This window comes from Panthera pardus, unplaced genomic scaffold, assembly GCF_024362965.1.
Source record: "Panthera pardus isolate Hobbes unplaced genomic scaffold, ASM2436296v1 HiC_scaffold_16, whole genome shotgun sequence".
NCBI lineage: Eukaryota > Metazoa > Chordata > Mammalia > Carnivora > Felidae > Panthera > Panthera pardus.
Genome location: NW_026526721.1, coordinates 133005191 through 133025341, shown reverse-complemented (window position 1 = coordinate 133025341; position 20151 = coordinate 133005191). Strand labels below are relative to the sequence as shown.

Genomic DNA, 20151 nt, shown 5'->3' with positions numbered 1-20151 from the left:
CTCTACAATCTTTGGTGTTGATCTTATTGCCTCTGCCTTAGTCAAGAGAATGGGTCATCTTGGATGTCCTGTGTAGAAAGGAACCTATGAATACACAAAGATTAGAGCCACCATCCATCTGAAAAGTCACTCCAAAGTTAATTAATGTGTCAAAGAGAAAGGATAACTCTGAGTTGGTGAAATGCAGATTGCAACCCCGTATTAACTGTGGGCAATATGTTATGAGCTGAACTTTCCCATGTATTGGATTCTTTTGACCATGTAAAATAGTATCAAAATCCTCAGAAATACCAATTTTTCTAAATCCAGTCTCTGAGACTGCCTCCCCACACAAACTGCCTAAAAATTCTTTGCTAGACTTGGGAGAGGGTTCCTGATTTTTGCTTTCAGAAAAGATTTTAACTTTTTTCTTTAACCATTGGGAACTAAAAAGGTAGATTCCCACAACACATCTCACACCAAAAAAATCCTGATCAATTAAGCATTTAAAGGTAGAAGATGAAAGTAAATGTGAATATTTTATACGAATTCCAATATTTATATAACCCAGGGTTGAGGAAGGACTTTCTGGGTACTAAACTAAAGGCAGAAAGCATGAGCAAAACATTTTATTGCATTTAAACACAATCTTTCTGCTCAGTAAAACGACCTGAACAAAAGTAAGCAGAATAACAAATTAGAAGAACATCAGAACATATAGGGGCAATATATATAAAAGACAAAGGGTTAAACATTTATGGAGCCCCTAGAAATCAAAAAGGCAAAGATAAACGGTTGAAGAGAAAAATAAAAACATGAATACGCAATTTGTGGAAATATAATTCATAGGTAAACATGAAAAAACTTCAAGCTCACCAGTACTCATGGAAACAAATTAAAACAGAGGAAAGACATGTATTTCCCGCTTATTAGACTGATGTCCATTCCCAGGAACGGTAACACTCAGTGATGGTAAAGCTGTGGGGAGCTGGCAGTGTCCGAATTGCCAGCGCACCTGAAAATTGGTAAAGCCTTTACAGAAGCGATTTGACTACATTACTAAAAGATTTTAAAATCTCATTTCCTTTGACTCAGCAATTCCACTTCTAAGGTTTATTCAAAGAAACAATACGGAAAGCTCATAAAGATGCGTGTATTAAATGCACGGTTTTTAATTCTTTTTTAACTAAGCAACCAGAGGGCTGTGTCTCTGCCTCCACACCTGTGTCCAGCAATCGCCCCTCACTCGGATGACTGCAACAGCTCCCTTCCCAGCTCCCGTCCCTTCCCAGCTCCTTCTCCGCCTGGCAGTCAGCATGAGATCTTACAAACACAAGGCAGGTTACTTCACACACCCAGTATCAGTGGCCTCCCATTGCTAAGTCCCAACTCCTTACTTCTCACAGAGAGCTGTGGATATCCTGACCCGGGACCGCCTTGCAGGCCTCCTCTCCCCACTCCACCTCAGACACACTTTGAAGTTCCTCCAATGGACCAGATGGTCTCTGGGCATGCTGCTGTTTCCTCCCTGAGAACACGGTCCCTACACTATTCCACCCCATAGCTAACTTATGCACCCCAAACACATTTTTCAAGGCTCAGCTTAGCAGGCCCCCCCTCGGGGTAAACCTCTCCTGTTTCTGCCACACTTGAGTTAGACGTCGCTCCAGAGCACGTGCTGCCACAGTGCCTGCACTTAGCCCATAGAGCAATGGCTGCGCTGTATTGGAACTGTGTGTGGGTCACTGAAGTTTGCTGGCATCTAGGTCTCCTTTATCACTGCTTGGTCTTTTCAGAGGACACAAAGGTCTGCCTGCACAGTAGCTCCCTCCTTTATTCACGGACCGCGACACCAACAACATCTCTTACACATGCTCAACTCTTCCATAGTACATACACCTGGGCATAGCTGCCTGCATAGACGTACTGAAGCCACACATTTTTAGACCATTGTTGTGGTTCTTGGGTCCTTATTAGTTCTGCTTTAAGCATTTAAGCTTTAAGATGTGATTTCTATTGTTTTGGAAACAGAGAGTCTACATAGTTTCTTTTATTCTTTTTTCTAGGACAAACTATTAAAATCATATCAACACAGCACATCTTATTAGTTCAGCTTTCTCAAACCAGGAAGAGAATTTAAAAACCAGTTCCTTCATTCCGGATCCTTTGGTAATAATCAAAGATGCAAAGCAACCTAAATGTCCCTTAAGAGGAAACCAGTCAAATAAATTATACATCAATACAGTAGAGTACTGTGCAGCCATGAGAATGAGAAAGTCTTCACAGACCGACTTGGAAAATACCAGGAAGTAGCGTGAGGTGAAAAACAAGCAAAGTGATGAACACTATTGTCATATGCTGCTATGTGTCTACGAAGAGCAAGCACGTCCATCGACCGTCTCTGGGACCACACACCTGTGGGGAGGGAAACTGAGGGGCAGGGGCCGAGATGGTGAGGGAGACTTCTCCTTGTATAACCCTACTGTTCAGCCTCGTTAACGTGCTACGTATTTCAATGATGGCCTACTGTGGATTCCTATTTAACTAGGTACGAATGTTCGACAAAACTCTTCATAGGAGATTTTAACATACCCTTTCCCCTCCCCCACATAAAAAATCCTTACAATGTCCAGTGTTCTGGGACAAGGCTCTCACATGCGGCGGTGCCTGCTAGGTAATTAAAGTACATCTCAGAGGAGGGCTGTGGCCTTCTCTCCTGGGTCTACTCTGCTCCTCTTTCTCAGTCCTTCATCCAAGAATGTCCTGAGCTGCAGCCACTATAAAGTACTCCCCCTGTCTAACAATACTTAGGTACATTCCATTTTCTTGGAGGCAGTGTGTAACTAGTATGGTTTCTTCCCAGGAAGTGGCGCTGAAATCAACCTTAAAGGAAAAGTAAAACTATGAATTCGTACAGCCAAATAGTACTAACTATAAATTCTGCCTTAGAGCTCATATTACCATAAAAAATGGATAGAACAAGGAAAACAAGAAAAGGAAGAAAAAAAGAGGGAGAAAAAAAAAACCCCTTCATTCCAATGGGCTCTTCCTTTTCCTTTGACTTGGCACAGCCAACATGGCAGGACAACAGGGCAGGCTGATTTCCCCTTGACTAGAACTGGGTTTTAGATTCTGTCTACAACCGGTAAGTTGTAGATCACACCTCAAATTCGTTTCTCCTACACCTTAAAGACATGTGCAAGGGAAGACTATGTTCTAGATCTCCTACATATCCTGGTGCCAACCAGGTATCATGCTCACCCCATACAAACCAGCATATGACTATGCAGTGGAGGCCTCTTCCCAAAGGAGAACGGCAATGGATGGAGAGAAAATTCGGCAGAAATGCCAAACAAAATAATGATAACCATGAAACATCTCTTACTTCTTGTCTTCATGCCGAGATGAAAACAAATACCTCCAAAAACTGCTAAATCTTATTACCAAGTTTTTTTTGAACAACACCATTAAGGGACACCTGGGTGGCTCAGCTGGTTGAGTGTCCAACTTTGGCTCAGGTCATGATCTCACAGTTCGTTTGTTTCAGACCCGCATCGGGGTTGCTACTATCAGTCTGTCAGTGCAGAGCCCACTTCAGATCCTCTGTCCCCCTCTCTCTGCCCCTCCCTCGCTTGCACACTCTCTCTAAAAAAATAAATAAAACCTTTAAAAAAATGATACCATTAATTCAATATTATCCAAAACATGGGAGAGAAATAATGAGAATTCCAAAAATTTTTAAGTGAGAAGAAAAATTTCAGTCCAATGGTCTTATAGAACAATCAGTTGAAATAATATTCCTAAGGCGTTAATACCAAAAAAGGATATTACTGACATGAAATAGAGAAAGATTTGGAAAACTGAGTTCTTGAAACATCACACATGCTTACAGATGATACTACATAAACCAACTAGTAGACAGATTATCAAATCCAGGCCTAATTAACTAATGTATATAAATTCAGATTCAACTTAAAAACCACATGAGAAGTTATTCTATATCAGAATTTACTCTATGTCTTACACTATACAAAACCCTTTCATATCCAATATCTCATCTAATCCTTAAAACAACGTTATCAAGTAGGTATTATTAGTCTCCTCTTATACAGAGCCTAAAAAACACTGGAGACATAGCTGAGGTCATTCAGGTCATAAATGGCAGCACCAGGCCTGGAACCTGGACCCTCAGCCTCTAAGAGGATGCCCTGTCTCTATGACGTCAACAGATGTTAATGAAACTGCGTTTGGACAGAACAGTGATAATGTAACCATTATCTAGTTATTAGATACCAGGTTATTCTATCTGTTGATACAGAAAGACTATATTTAAATTGTTTTTATAGGAACAGAACTTTTATGTACTTCTTTCTAACTGAGAGAAGCAAACGAGTAAGGAAGACAAAAAAAAAAAGACTAAAAAGAGATCAACCAAGAAATAATAAGCATCATTTAACGGTTCCTCTTTGATCCCATATATCTTTTTCTAAATTCAAGTCAATTAAATGCAGCCCCTAGTTTTTGTGCTGACATGTGCCAAACACATATTTAAGTACAAACTGGATTCCTATCCTCAAAGATCCCATAATCTAGCCAAAGAGTCAAACCCGCAAATACAAAATTACCAAATAATTTCATGCAGATTGAAGTGAAAGAAGACATAGCAATCCAGAGGACAAAGGAAAGACATCTCCCTGGGAAGGGGGGTCAGGGAGGAAGGGCTCTGCTGAAGATGTGACATGTGGGTGGGGGGCTGGGAGCTAGCCAAAATGAAGAGAATTCCAAGCAGAAGCATTCCTGTAAAGAGACAGGCCCCACACCCCTACCTGCAGTCACACAGAGGAAAGAGTGCAGGCTGACTTCACTAGAATACACATCTCAGAAGATGGGAGTAATCAAATGCAGGCTGGAGGTGAGCAAAAAAGGAGGTAAAGATCCTTCCAAGATTTCTTGCTTGGGTCTTGGAAACAATGCCATTAATGACACATGAACTACTGAAGAGGAGGAGACTTACTGAGACAATTCAGTACATGCTGAAGTTCAGGAGGGTTCTATGAGGCATAAGAAAACCAGGGACTCAGGTTTCAGAGAGGCGACAGGGTTCATAGACCTGAGACGTAGTCCCTCAGGGGGTTTCCAGAACTCTAGGTTAACTACTCTACATTCAACTTCTTAGAAATGAACAGAGGCTGAAGTAGGCTGTATCAAAAGAAAAAACACTGAATTGTGGTAAAAGCACTAGGAATTTAAGCAAACAGTACGCTATAGCCCCCTTATTTACAGCAGTTCTGATCAAAACAAGGAGATACGATCAGCAAAGGTCCTATTCATACATTTGTTGGACTGCAGATCCACAGACAGAATAAATAACAATTAGGAGACTTTTAAACACAGCTGTTCCCAATACTGGCTCTTGCCTGCAGTAGTCAAGGGAGGGCCACTGTTTTCTCTCAGCCGCAAGTATTCGTGCCCTTGGAGCACTCCCTCAAAATCTGGGTGTTCTTCCATCTACTCAGGAAGTCTTCCCTGGCTTCAAAATGACGGGAACAAAAATAGGAACCGGTGAGGTTACTTCCTCAAGTTAAATGGAGAAATAATCAAAAGCATACTCTAACCCGCATTAAATGTTTTTTAGACAAAAAGAAAAGGGAATAAACTAGGAGCACGTATCGCCAAAGAGCCCCGTTCCAGGTCCTGAGGGAGGAGGCACACTAGGCAAATTCTGGCCGGAAGACCCCAGCTCTAAATTCAGAATCATGTGGCCCTTCTGCGTCCTTGTGCTAGCCGCCTCCCACAGTATTTCTCCATCTGTAAAGAAAGGTGTCGGCCTTCTGACAGTCCCTGAGAGCCTATGGGAGGTACCATGCAGGCCTTCCTTGGGGAGTCCAGAAAGCAGTGTGGAAACAAAGCCTAGACTTGGAGTTGCACACTCGGCCCTACAGGGCAGTGGAGGTGTGCACCAGCTATCCACATGCTGCGCGTGCTCCTTCAGATTCAAGCATGGAGTAGGCTCCTTAACCTCAACTAGCTCCTGTGTCAGGAAACAGAGAGCGTCCCCCTCTCTGTAAGTTTTGGGAGGCCTGGGCTTCCCCCACCCTCTAAGACTGGGGGAGAGTAGGAATTCCTCCTGCTTCATACAGGACACCGGGAAGAACAACCCATCAACGGCTACCAGAGGAGGAGGGAGTGTTGGCAGATGCATCCGTGCACGGGGAAATCAGGACAGGCACCAATGGCTGCAGTTCAGAGTGAAATTTGGGAGGCTTTTTTTTTTCCTTTTAAGTTAATAATGGCTGCAAAGTGAATCTGCATTCCAAGGAGACTCCCAGGGTGTTAGAAGACTTTACCAAGATGCTCTGACTCTTGCCTGTCTTCCCAGGAGCCCGTTCAGGATACGTATGACATATGTTCTCTTTATGCAGAGAATGCCACAATGGTGCACTGAACCCTGATTTTCAGGAACGTGCCAGTCTCAGTTGCCCTGGTATCTGGATGCTCTGAGGCAAGTCCTGGCATAAGGCAATTTCGCTCTGGGGCCCATCCCGTGCGCCTTCCTAAGCTGTTTGTTTCCTAATTATCCCCAGCCCTTGCTGAGCTTCACCGTTGCCAGCTCCCCAGCCTCTCACTCTCCGCAGTTAAGTGTGCTCAAACCTCTCCTATCGATTTCTCCTAAACCTGTCCTCCTGGTCCCCAGCAACAGTCCTCCGCCAAACCATTCATAACTAACCTTAAGGAAATGTCTAAATTCACAGCCTCTACTCTTCGACCTCCTACTCACTCCTCGAACTGTCACTCCATTGAAATGGATTTTTGCCAAGGTCACCCACAACCTCTGTGATCCTGAACACGGCAGGTGTTTCCAAGTCCTCTTCTTGATAATAAGAATGATGCTATCACCCAATGTTTACTGAGCACTTCGTGTATGCCAAGTATGATCCTTCGAACCGTGCAAACTTTATCGAGGCTTCACTACCAGCTGATAAAGTAGGTTTACAGTTACAGCCCTTTTATGAATCAAACCTTTGCGAATTAGAGTGACACGTAGCCAGTGTCACACAACCTGTGAGCAAGGCAGGCAGGACTCAGAACACAAGCCTCCGCCTCTATGGCCTGTGCTGCTTCTCTGCACTATCAGAAGGCAGCCCTTGGCCTGTCCCAATTCTTCCTCCTCTTTCCTCCTTGGTCTCCATCTGGGGCTGCTCTTTGTGCACCCTTAAATACTGATGGTCTATCCTTGCCTCCTCATCCCTAGGGTGCCCTCATCCAGTCCCTGGCTTCAATTATTACTCAAAGAATCAAAATCTGTCTCTCCAACTGGTCTACTGTCACATCCACAGGTGCCCCAGGTTCAATGCACTGTCCTCTACTTACTACTCACCCAGTGCTGGAGTCGCCTGTCCCATATTCGCTGTCATTGTCTCCCCGGTGCCTAACACTGAGGTTAGCAGGTGGGAGGTGCTCCCTCAGCAATTACGAAATTAATTAACATGGAGACTTTGGCTGCCTCCCTAGACCTCAGTTTCTCACTTGGAAAACAGACTTGGATCAGGGAATGGAAGCGTGTTACATCCTATAAGCTGCCCTTTGAAAAGTGGTTTGTAGCAAAATAAGTGTGCAAACATGCTGCGTATCCTCCTCTTTGCAATTCACATTAGATAGCACACTAAAAGCTCTCAATCTTTTGTCATTGTTTAATAAGGGTCTCTGACCCTTTTCTGGGAATATCCCAGGCCCTCCAGAGACAGTGCTCCATGGGGGTGCATGCTTTGGCAGGGGCACCTGGGTGGCTCAATGGGTTAATAAGCATCCGACTTCAGCTCAGGTCATCATCTCGGGGTTCTTGAGTTCAAGCCCCGCAGAGGACTCTGTGCTGACAACTCAGAGCCTGGAGCCTGCTTCAGATTCTGTGTCTCCCTCTCTCTCTGACCCTCCCCCCCCCCACACACTCTGTCTCTCTCTCTCAAAAATAAATAAACATTAAAAAATTTTTTTCTAAATAAAGAAGTGTGAGTAGGCCAGTCCTTTGTTTTGTGAACTTTAAACAGTCACCTGGACCACCTTAGAAAACATCTGTCAATTCCTTAGAAAATTAAACACAGAGTTACCATATATGACCCATCGATTCCATTTCTAGGTTTATATCCAAAGAGAAGTGAAAACACATGTCCACACAAATATATACAAATGTTCACAGTGGCATTATTCATGATAGCTAAAAGGTGGAAATAACCCACATATCCATCAAGTGATGAACGGGCAAACAAAATGTGGCAAATCTGGATAATGAAATATTATTCAGCCATAAAAAGGAATAAAGTACTGATTCTACATTCTACAACAAGGAAGAACCTTGAAAACATTATGTTAAGCAAAACATGCCAGCTGCAAAAGACCACATAGGGTATGATTCCATTTATATAAGCTGTCCAAAATAGGCAATTTAAAGACACAGAAAGTAAATTTATGGTCACCAGGGGCTGGGAGTGACTGCTAATGGGCAAGATATTTCTTTCAGGGAAGATAAAAATGTTCTAGAATTAAATAGATAGTGGTGACAGTTGCACAACTGTGAATATACTAAAAACGAATGAAATGTACACTTTAAAAGGGTGCGTTTTATGGCATGGGAATTAGATCTTAATAAAAAAACAAAAAAAGGTACAGTGGATAACCGCAATAAACAAAATGAACAATAAAGCTCATCTTCATAACTTGAACTGGTTAAGATAAATAGGTGTGCCAATAAAACATGCCAATTAACCACAGTGACTTAGGTCATTCACACTAAATGACAAAGACAGGAACAAAAAAACCTATATTTAGTAGATTTAATAGATTTAAGTATATTTACTTCCATATACATGAAGTAAAGTGGAACAAAATCTGAAATTCAGACCTAAAGGTATCTTCTAATACCCAGTAAGAACTGTTCCTTCAAGAGTATCACGGACTTACACTGACAACGCGGGTAAACCATCTTCTATCCTCCCTGGAAACAGCAATGGCCCTTACAGAGCCAAGAGGGACGTCCATCGTCCTTCATTTTCTGTGCCAATGTCCCCGAACAGGCACAATCAGTGGGTGACTGAAGGTTATGAAAAACTTAACCTGTTCACAAAGCTGACAGTTCCGAGGCTCAGAATGCTAAAACCCGAGACTTCTAATTTAGATTTCACTCTTTTTGTTAAAGATACCATATGACCTAAGAGCATTTTGTATTCATTTAAATACAGACAAAAAATTTATCCTGAAAGTCTAACAGAAAGTGATTAAAAGAGATGGGTCCTATAGGATATGGCGTTTAGTACTTTCTAAGTAAGCCACAAAAACTAAGGATAAAACCTGAATATGTACTCTTTGACCCAGGAAGATTTCCTGTAACTCCATGATTTTAAAGGTCTAGATAATTCAAGTCATAAAGGTCTTCACTCCATAGTGTTTCATCTAACAGCCCCTATAGTTATTCATTCATTCTACTAACGTTTCTTGAGCACCTACTATGTGCCAGGCATCAGGCCTAGTGTTAGGGGTACAGAGATGGATAAAAACAGAGACTGTGTTTGTATTAGAGGATTCTTAGACTGGTGGATAAGACAGTCATCAATCAAATAATACATACAAGAGATGCAGTGAACATTATTTATTTAGAAATTAGATAAGTTCTGGGAAAGTTGAACCTTGCAGCAATTGTTAGGATTCTCTAAGCTTTATCTTATTTATTGTTGTGCAAGGGAATCGTATTAAAAAGACATCAGACCTTAAATTTTTATTACATTAACTTGGAAAAAAATCAATAAAATTGCTCTAGATATGCTTATAGACCATAGTCTATTATATACATATATATATATATATAGAGAGAGAGAGAGAGAGAGAGAAAGAAATATATATACATTGAGAAATATATATATATTAGTGAGAAAGATTCATCAGGAAAGGTTTAGAGCTAGACTGAGTTTAAATTAAGCAGTTTCTGTTTGAAGTTGATAGCAGCCTATATAAAATCAAAGTCAGATGGTAAACGACATTAGTGAAAACGGCAGAGTAGAGAACTCCAAAAGTTCATTGCTCCATAAAAGCATCAAATAAACTGGCAAAACTGTCAAAATCAACTTTGTTAAAACTGGGAAACCACCAAAATATTGCAGCAACCAGGGGAACCAGGGGAACACTTAATAAAAAACAGCTAGATCTCAGCAGGAAAAGCCGGCCACTTTGTGGTATTATAAGTTACCCTGGAACCATCCCTGGCTCTCCAGCTCAGCAAAGAGCCTTGAAGAAAAAAGCCCATATTCCCAGTACAGATACCATTACCAGAAGAAGCAGAGTGGAGTTTGTTTTGAAGGAAGTGTGGTTGTGTGTTGTGATCTGCCTGGTCGCTTCAGCTCGAAGGGCTCCAGGCTCCGCCACAGCTCTCCTAACTTGGGACTCTACCAAAGCTGAGGCGGCTGCCCGAGGGAGTTGTCAAAAACACTCAAAAGTAAATACACTAGTAGCTGCTGCCTGGGACAATAAATAACTGTTGGAGTAAACAATGAACTAACCAATAAGCTTGGGAAGAAAATTTGGGGATTGAGATGCTTTGTCAAACAAACGCTTTAAAAAGATCACACAAAGAGGGGGTATAGCTCAGTGGTAGAGCTTTTGACTAAAACGATCAGACAGAGTCCTGGGAATCTAGATAGTCAAGTGCAGGCATGGGCCTAAGTATCTGCTCAGGAAAGCCCTGAGGTAACTTTAAACTCTCACCTCTGGCTGACCCTCGAGTTCTGTGCATGCAGGAGGTGAAGGCTAAGGCGGAGTTATCAATGCCTATCCGATCACTAGAGAGACACTAAGCTAATAGAATAGAGATAGCATTGACTCACGACAAAGAATACGGACTGCTCAAAATTGGCACAGAAAGTCACAAAACAAGCAACAGCAGCTACAAGTAGCAACAAACCCTGGGGAGTGCAGAGAATCTAATTTCCAGAGTTGCCACGCTACAATATTAAAAATATCTATTTTTCCACACACAAAAAATTACACAGCACGTAAAGAAATAAGAAAATATGGTTCATATACAGAGGAGAAAAGGCCACTAATAGAAACTGTCCCTGAGGAAGCACACACATTGGTCTTATTAGACAAAGACTTTGTTTTTTTTTTAATTTTATAAATGTTTATTTATTTTTGAGAGAGAGTGAGAAAGAGAGAGAGAGAGAGAGAAAGAGCAAGAGAGACAGAGCTTAACCAGGGGAGGGGCAAAAAGAGGGAGACACAGAATCCAAAGCAGGCTCCAAAGCTGTGCTGACAGCTCAGAGCCCAACATAGGCTTGAACTCACAAACCGCGCAATCATGATCTGAGCCAAAGTTGGATGCTTAACCGACTGAGCCACCCAGGCACCCCTGGACAAAGACTTTAAGTGAACTATTTTAAATATGCTCAAAGAGTTAAAGGGAACCATGTACAAAGAACTAAAGGAAAATGATGTCTCGTTCAAAAGAGATTATCAGTAAGTAGACAAGAATGATTTTTTTTTTTTAAGGAACCAAATAGAAACTCTGGGTTTGTAAAGTACAAGAAATAAATGAAATTTTCACTGAGTAAGCAAAAGAAAGAATCAGCAAACCTGAAGGTAGATCAACTGATACCACCAAGTCTGAGAAGCAGAAAGGAAAAGAGAATGAAGAAAAATCAGCACAGACTAAGAAAGCTCCAGGACACCACCAGTCCCACCAGCTGGGAGTTCCAGAAGGACAGGAAAGAGAGAAAGGAGCAATAAGAATGTTTTAAGAAATGGGGCACCTGGGTGGCTCAGTTGGTTAAGCGTCCGACTTCGGCTCAGGTCATGATCTCATGGTCCGTGAGTTCGAGCCCCGCGTCGGGCTCTGTGCTGACAGCTCAGAGCCTGGAGCCTGTTTCAGATTCTGTGTCTCCCTCTTTCTCTCTCCTCCCCAGCTCATGCTCTGTCTCACTCTTCTCAAAAATAAATGTTAAAAAAAAAAAAAGAATGTTTTAAGAAATAATGGCTGAAAATTCCCCAAATGTGATGAAAAACAAGAACTGATGTTTACTTAAGGGCAAAACTAACAGAAGCAGTTGTGTGAGGCAACTGAACTAAGCCCCATGCCACTGGGTGTTTCTGACACAGAAAGACTGGGAGTTCAATGAAACAAAATTCCTTGTGAACAAAAGTCCAATGAGAGGTGAGTGCTATGGTGGCTCTAACAGCTCTCTGCTAAAGATCCTTCATATAATAAGAGGAGGCAGCAGACGGAAATCCGGGTGTCCATCTACACACCCCTGGCCACTCTCACTCACCAGCCTCCAGGCTTCTGCTCTCTTGCTGTGCTCCTGCTCCCTTCACAGCCGAGAGCTGCCTGGCCCTCCCCAGTGCTCACAACCAGGTTTCCTGATGTCACACACACACACACACACACACACACACACACACACACCCTCTCAGACCGTTTGCCTGTCCCCACCCCTACCTTCAAATCACTAGACTGGCAAGTAACCACAGTGGCAAGGAGGTTTGCCTTATCCCTCCAGCGAGGGGTGAAGGACTGAGATGCCTGCCTTACATGTTTCAGGGAGACTGACCCACCCTGGCTAGTTGGGGAGTCCCACACAAACCATATTTCAATCAAAGGCTGGAGGAGGGGGCAGGGGGTGAGCTGATTTTAAGCGCTTAAAACATTTTCTTATACTTAGTCATCTTTCAAATTCATTCTTAAAGGTTGTTTATCTTAGGTTATTTACTAAAGAGGGGTTGCTATTTTCTCCAATAAACCCTTTTCTAATTCTAATTTTACAGCAAGTTATCAATAGGGAAATCAGGGCTCCATATGCAGAATTTTGCCTCCAGAAGCTTTTTGTTTGTCCAAAGTATCAATAGATGCCTTCACAGAAGAGTGATGAAAGGGTCTTTAATTAAATCCCACAATTTGATTACTTCTTTTGAGGTAGCATATTTAGCTGTCTCTAAAAAGATTTTCTTCCTAAAACATAATACACGCATTTTAATTATTGTGGGCTAAGAAAGGACTCTGTGCCCATTTATAGACAGAATGCTTCATTTGCCCATTGCCAATTGTGATTTTTCTATTGACAGAAATATACTGACAGTATACATTTCAACAGCACCTAACACCAAAGTGTCTAAGCCCTCTCTTATACATATTATACTCTTACCAAATACATGCACAGGAAGATTAACTTCCTAAATATAGCCTCCTCCATAGCCATATTTGGCGGAATTATAAAATCTTAGGAATGATTTCTTTTGACCAAGGAAAGAATCTTTTATGAGCATTAAGAGACACAACGCATTATCTAAGAAAGATCTATCCAGTTAGAAAAACATGAGGAGATTTCAAATCTTTAGAGTTACATTTTTAGACCATTTCAAAACTTCAGAATTCTTTTAAAATTTTGAGGGAGGTTATATCTTAAAATAGGTTTTAATTTAGCATTTCTATTGCAAACTCTAAATCGCAGTGAATTCTGAATACTAAAATTCTGCTTATTGAATAAGTTTTAACATAACAAAAACTGCAAAGCCAAATTCTATTCTAGCAGTGAAGATTCTGCTTTGCAGGAATTAATTTTCTAAGTTCATAACCATTAAAAAGCATGCATTTTCCTCTTCCCCACCACAGATTAAAAATAGTTTTTGTTGTATCACATTCTTTTCAAATAGTGGCATGCAACTCTCTCTTTTCTCATCCTGCTAAAAATATGTACAACTTAACCAACCTACTAAAATCAAAGCAACTTTTTTCCCCCACAGCTACCAGTTTCCTGGATGTGAATCTTCCACACGGCTATCTTAGTATTTCCTGTGTCCTTACATAAATAGAAAATTGTTCTATTTGGACCCTTCATGATCAAATTCTCTCTTGATGATTGCCTAATTAATAGAAAGAGGCAGTGGTAAAAGATCATGCTAAAATGATTTGCATCTGTCTTTAGAAAACATTTTTGCACTCGCATATGAAAATGAATAGTGATATCCTGGGAATTTAGAACTTTCTTCTTTTAAAGTCTGTCACACTTCTATTTCACATCTTTTTCTAGAATACAGGCAGAAGTGCATCTCCTGTTTTTCTCATCCACATCCCCACTCAGCCTTTGAATAATTCTGAAAGCATGGTGAAATAAGATCTCCTCTTAGGGAAATCCAGATGCCGTATTTCTCAAAATACTGTTCTTAGCTCATGTGTTCAATGATTTTACCATTTATTAGATATTTCGCCAGCTTGCCAAGAATGGCTAGGGAGTCACCAATTTCCAGTCCTCCATAAAGCAGGTAAATCACATTTCCAATATACCAGTTTCTTGACCCTTCAGTCACTGTATTTAAAGCTTTCTTATAGGACAAAGGCAGATGATTACCAATGAAACAATCTACTTGGCACTAATTACTTAAAAGAAAGATTCTCTACTAAGGCAAATTTATTGTGGAACTGTCCATTTTAAAAGATATGATTAAATATCTGACCAGCATTTCTCTACCTACTAGGCAGCAGGTATTTCTTGCTATCTACACATATATAAGAAGTGGGCCACCTGACCCCCTTCCCTTAGAAAAAAGTATTGTATGGGCTAGATTAAATAAATATTATTAAATAAAATAAAACATGTAATGCTTAAAGGTGTTTTTTTTTTTAATGTTTCCTTTATTTTTGAGAGTGAGAGAGACAGAGTATGAGCAGGGGAGGGGCAGAGAGAGAAGGAGACAGAATCCACAAAGCAAGCTCCAAGCTCTGAACTGTCAGCACAGAGCCCGACACGGGGCTCAAACCCGTGAACCACGAGATCATGACCCAAGCCGAAGTCGGAGGCTCAACTGACTGAGCCACCCATATGCCCCTTAAAGATGCTTTTAAGTCAAAATATTAAGCACCTTCTTTTTAAAATGGCTTTGACCCATTTTGTTCTGGAATGAAATTCCTAATTCAAACTTTAATTGAAGGTGAGATATAATTTTAATGGCAGTTATCACACTAAATTTCTACCAAATGGCAAGGATAAAGAAAAACTATAAACAGAATAACAAAACATATTCATAGATTATGATCTGATATTGAGGAACTGAATTCCAAATGCTTTATTGTATTCTCATGTAGTGGTGGTTATAACACAGTGGTTATCAACACAGTAACACTTATTTATTGATAGTATTTGAGGAACTGGGTGGCCTCCAGTTAAATAAGTAAATCTATTTTAATTTTAAATAAAAACCCCACACAAGCATCTGCACTCCTGAATTCTGTGAGCACATTCTCCCTAGAAGGCTGGCCATCTGTACCCCCACCAATGGCCAAGCCAGTGTGCAAGGGCCACTTACAAGGCTCAGGGAGCTTGTTTCTTGCTCTCTTGAGTGCTCTCTCTCACTCTCTCTAATCTATATATCTAATTTTTAAACTTTTGGTTCATCTTTCCAGTTGTTCACTGCCTCAATAAATAAATAGAAGTTTACCATATAATCATATTAAATAATAAAATCAACATACATATGTGGAATATTCTAGGAGTTAATACAATGCTATCTCTTATTCATCTATAAAAGGAGAAAAACATTCAAGGATTAACAATATATCTAATAGATGCCATTTTAAAAAGTTAAATGAGAGGCACCTGGGTGGCTCAGTTAAATGTCTCTCAATTTAGGCTCAGATCATGATCTCCCATGAGATAGAGCCCTGCACTGGGCTCTACAGAGCCTGCTTGGAATTCTTTCTCCCTCTCTCTCTGCCCCTCCCCCATTCATATGCACACACGCATGCCCGCACTCATTCACTCTCACACAAAATAAATAAATAAACATTTTTAAAAAATAATAAATAAACACTTAAAAAAAAGTTAAATGGTATTCTAAAGCCACTGGTCTTCTAAATAAAAAGACTGAAGAATCTGGAATCCATAATCAAATGACTCAAGAATCTGTTGTCACATTTACATGCTACTGTTGGTAGATGTTTTTTCAGGTAATAAAGTAACTAAATTATAAACAGTACCATTAACAAAACATTATGGACAAATTATTTCAGTTTGTTTAAAACACATAGGCTCTTTGTCTCACTGATTTTTTTTCACTCTCAGAGGCAGTGAGGGGGGAAAAAACTGGGTTCTGGTGATTCCATTTCTGGTGACTAAATTTTAGACTGATGCCATATAGGTGGCACATATGGGTATTATTTATTTCATAATATGCCTGAATGTATTTCCAATTGTTTTGTCTATTCTTCTGCCACAGCTTCCAGAAAATACCATTCTGAAGTCCATATTCACAGAATCTTTGCAGTGAGGATTCCCAGGGAAGAACATTTATTCATGCACTGCTACTTGAGGTAACTCTTCCTCACTCTTCCCTCACTCTGGGGGAAGCATCTCCAGGAGGAAGCATCTCCAGGAAGACAGACGCCTGCTCAACCTGACTCCAAAAAGGTCAGTCAGAAAAAGCATGTATTTTTTATAAGCCAACTATACAAACCACAGAATGAATAACATAAAGGAAGACTAAAATATTAAGGAGCTAAGCATACAACTTTAAAAGTAAAAAAAAAAAAAGAAAAGAAAAATCAAAAAAGAAAAGAAAAAGAAATAAGGATAAAAGAAATAAAGATAAAACCAGAAACTAATAAAACGAAAGGGTAACAACAGAGCAACAGAGAAGATCAATAAGCCTTGTTTAAAAAGATTATGAAACTGGGGTGCCAGGTGGTTCAGTCAGTTAAGCTTTTGACTTCAGCCCAGGTCATGATCTCGCAATTTATGGGCTCAAGCCCCACACTGGGCTCTGTGGTGACAGCTCAGAGCCTGGAGCCTGCTTCAGATTCTGTGTCTCCCTCTCTCTCTGCCCCTCCGCTCTCGCACTCTGTCTCTCTCTCTATATATAAAATAAGCAAACATAAAAAAAAAAAAAAGATTATGAAATTGATAAACCATGGCAAGCCTAATTTAGAAAAAAGAAAGGACAAATAAAAAATACTAGTAATGAGGGGCGCCTGGGTGGCGCAGTCGGTTAAGCGTCCGACTTCAGCCAGGTCACGATCTCGCGGTCCGTGAGTTCGAGCCCCGCGTCAGGCTCTGGGCTGATGGCTCGGAGCCTGGAGCCTGTTTCCGATTCTGTGTCTCCCTCTCTCTCTGCCCCGCCCCCGTTCATGCTCTGTCTCTCTCTGTCCCAACAATAAATAAAAAAAAAATAAAAAAAAAAAAAATAAAAATACTAGTAATGAAAAGAAGGACATAACTATATATGCGGTGGATTACAAAAAGGTGGGATGAACGTTATTTTAATAAATTTAAAAACTTAAGGAACAAAGCCCCAGAACCTCTATTGTACCATCTCTTATTAAAGTGTTATTTAGTAATTTAAATTCAGGCTCTGAATGAGTAAATTCAGGTTTTTGACTCAAAGGAATAAAACTAAAAATTTTACCTACGATATTTCATACTAAGTATTATGATTTATAAATACTGTAAATTTAAGAATGATGCCCACATCTTTTTAAAAAATTTACCTAACCCAGAGTTTTCTTCCAGTATTTCTATTTCACCTTTGGGATTATTTAATACAGGTGTATAAATGTTGCCAGGTGATTATAATTTAATAACTTTCTAAAACTTAACTGAATGACCCTTGTACTTCCAAATTTAATATTAACTTTGAGCTGCCATATGACTGCCTTATTCCAGTCCCAGGTAAGTGCAAGAACAATAAACTCAAAGCATTATATAGCCAGGAGAGATTTCAACCCCACACTTTACAGATATGAAATCTAGACCTAGTGAGGTGAAGTAACTTCCCAGGTTGTCACATTAACTTTCTTTCCTCCAACACAGAAGGTCATGATAACTCAGCACTCGGTGGAACACATGATGCTGCCCCATTACCCTCACTATTAAGGTGATGGAAAGCCAGTGCTAAAACCCCAACGTGTGGCCCTCTGGGGCATACTATGTGGAATCAGCATAGTCACTAGCATTAAGGGGAGTTTTCACACATTATCTAAAAGACTACTTTCCGCACACACAAAAATTGCATTATTTTAACATGTCTCTTCTTTTATCTTCCTGGTTTAAATGCCTTGTTGATTGCAAAGTTCATGGTGACAATTTGCTCCTCCTTGTAATAAACTAGCACAATCTTACAGTCTTAACTTTAGCCTCTCAGATTAAGGGTATGAGACTGTTGAACAGTCGTCCTTTGATTCTTCAGTTATACAAAAGTCATATAAAAAGTCAGATAGCAACACAAGCAGGTTAAAAGGAGAATAATCAGGCAATCATCTAAAGTCTTTTCTACATAATACTAAATTTTTTACAAGACATTTGAATGATTCACAGAATAAAAATCTGGCATTGTAGAATCAAAATATCAAGATGTAGTTTCCCCTTCTGCATAAATTTCCAAGATGACTGCTACAATGTCCCTCATGCTAGATGGTCTTTTTCCATGTGACCTTGCACTGTCCCATCAAAAAGTAGGGTCTCATTCCCCTCTCCCTGCATCTGGGCTGGCCAATGATTCACTTGTAACCAGAAGAATGCAACAGAAGTGACTCAGTGTGACCTCTGGGGCTAGGTCACAGAGGCCACGAAGGCTCCACCTGGTTCTCTTGGAAGGCTTATTCAACCACCTAAGACCATCACATTGGAAAGGCCACACACAGGCACTCGGCTGAGCCCAATTTTCCCATTACCCACACCAAGGTGCTCAATATGGGTATGAGTAAGCCAACTAGGAAGGGGAGCCCCAACTGTTTGAATTACCCAGCCATTCAAGTCTTCCCAGTTGAGGCCCAGACATTGGTGAGCAAAGACAGACACCCTAGATGTGTCTTGCCCAAACTGCTGACCCAAAGAATCCATGATCATAATAAAAGGGTTACTGTTCATGCCACTAAGTTTAAGGCAGTTTGTTATACAGTTAGATATAGTAGATAACCACAAAAGCATGTTTGGGCCAAAAACACAACCAAAAAAAACTAAAAATCTTGATTACTGCTGAGTATAGTTATAGGACTAATTGTTATATTTATTCGCTAGGTGGCCAGGTAACAGAAGGTTAAAAAGACCCTTCAGACCTGACCCAACTGAAAGGAAGATCAATCCACTAGCACATGGAGGATGTATGTCCTTAACAAAATGGGACCGTATCCTATGCACATCCGCATTACGAAGGACAGAAAAGGGCTAAGTACCAGGAAAAGGCCAGGCCAGGGAAGGAAGAGCCTTTTATAGCATAGCTATCTCATTCTCCAGTCACTGCCAGGCAACCTACTAAGGAAACTATGAGTCTCCAAGGAGCTCATAAGACAAAGAACACAGGCAAGGGGAAGGAGGAGATAAAGAACACACAAGTTGCTCCTTTACCCTTTGAGGTACAGGATGACACATGGCTAATATCACAAAAGAGAGAAGAGGGCCTAAGATATAATTTACCATACAGACTTGAACACCAATGAGGAAAAATCAAGTATTTTAACTATCTTTATCTTTCATCCTTCAAAATTCTGTTGAAAACATATTTATATTTTAAGTCTCTTTAAGTAATTTGCATCAAAATAACTCCAACATTCATCATCAACAATTTGGGCTTCTCCTCTAAATAAAAAGATGATAGAATTATATGAAGCACATTCATTTGATGCCATAATATCACTGAGTCTTTATACAGATGGTATTAATTTTCTTTAGACTGGATGCTCTTGGTGGTAAATTATTCCTGGAGTTTTGGTAGTAACAAATTTGAATCCCAAACTGCAGAATATATTTTTCCATGAGAAACAGTGCCAGGAAAGACACCTTCCCTCTTGACCATTTCTTCACCCCATGAACCATTTTATTTCCCTTCTTCAATACTTCAGTAAAGATACTTTGAGTAGACGTATGAATTTGTTCACTACAAAAACACATTAGCTCCAGCAAAACCTGTAACAGCAAGGGATATTACATTTTCTTGATCAAAACAGTGAAAAACAACCAGCTCAAAAGCAAAATATTTGGTTATTTGTTGTTTTAAAAAGCTGAATAATCTTTCATTCCATATTCTACATCCTTCCTCAAATTTGTCTATTCCCTAGTATGGCAGGTTTACTGAGTCGATTTGTACCTTGTTAATTCTGATGCTTTGCATCGTATTAAAGTAGGCTATGATCAGCAAAAATCAGCAACA

General features: G+C 40.4%; 1 protein-coding gene across 2 annotated transcripts in view; it reads right to left on the bottom strand.

Moving 5' to 3' along the window:
• Nucleotides 1–20151, bottom strand: part of PLCL2 (phospholipase C like 2) — a 195507-nt gene that overhangs the window by 139706 nt on the left and 35650 nt on the right. Inside the window, exon 1 of one of the 2 annotated variants that reach the window (XM_019435640.2) lies at nucleotides 8935–9108. The exons of the other annotated variant lie outside the window; for it this stretch is intronic. Coding sequence (XP_019291185.1) covers nucleotides 8935–9012 — 78 coding nt within the window. The 5' untranslated portion in view covers nucleotides 9013–9108. Of the gene's footprint in view, nucleotides 1–8934; nucleotides 9109–20151 lie in introns of those variants that run through there. 2 annotated transcript variants of the gene reach the window in all.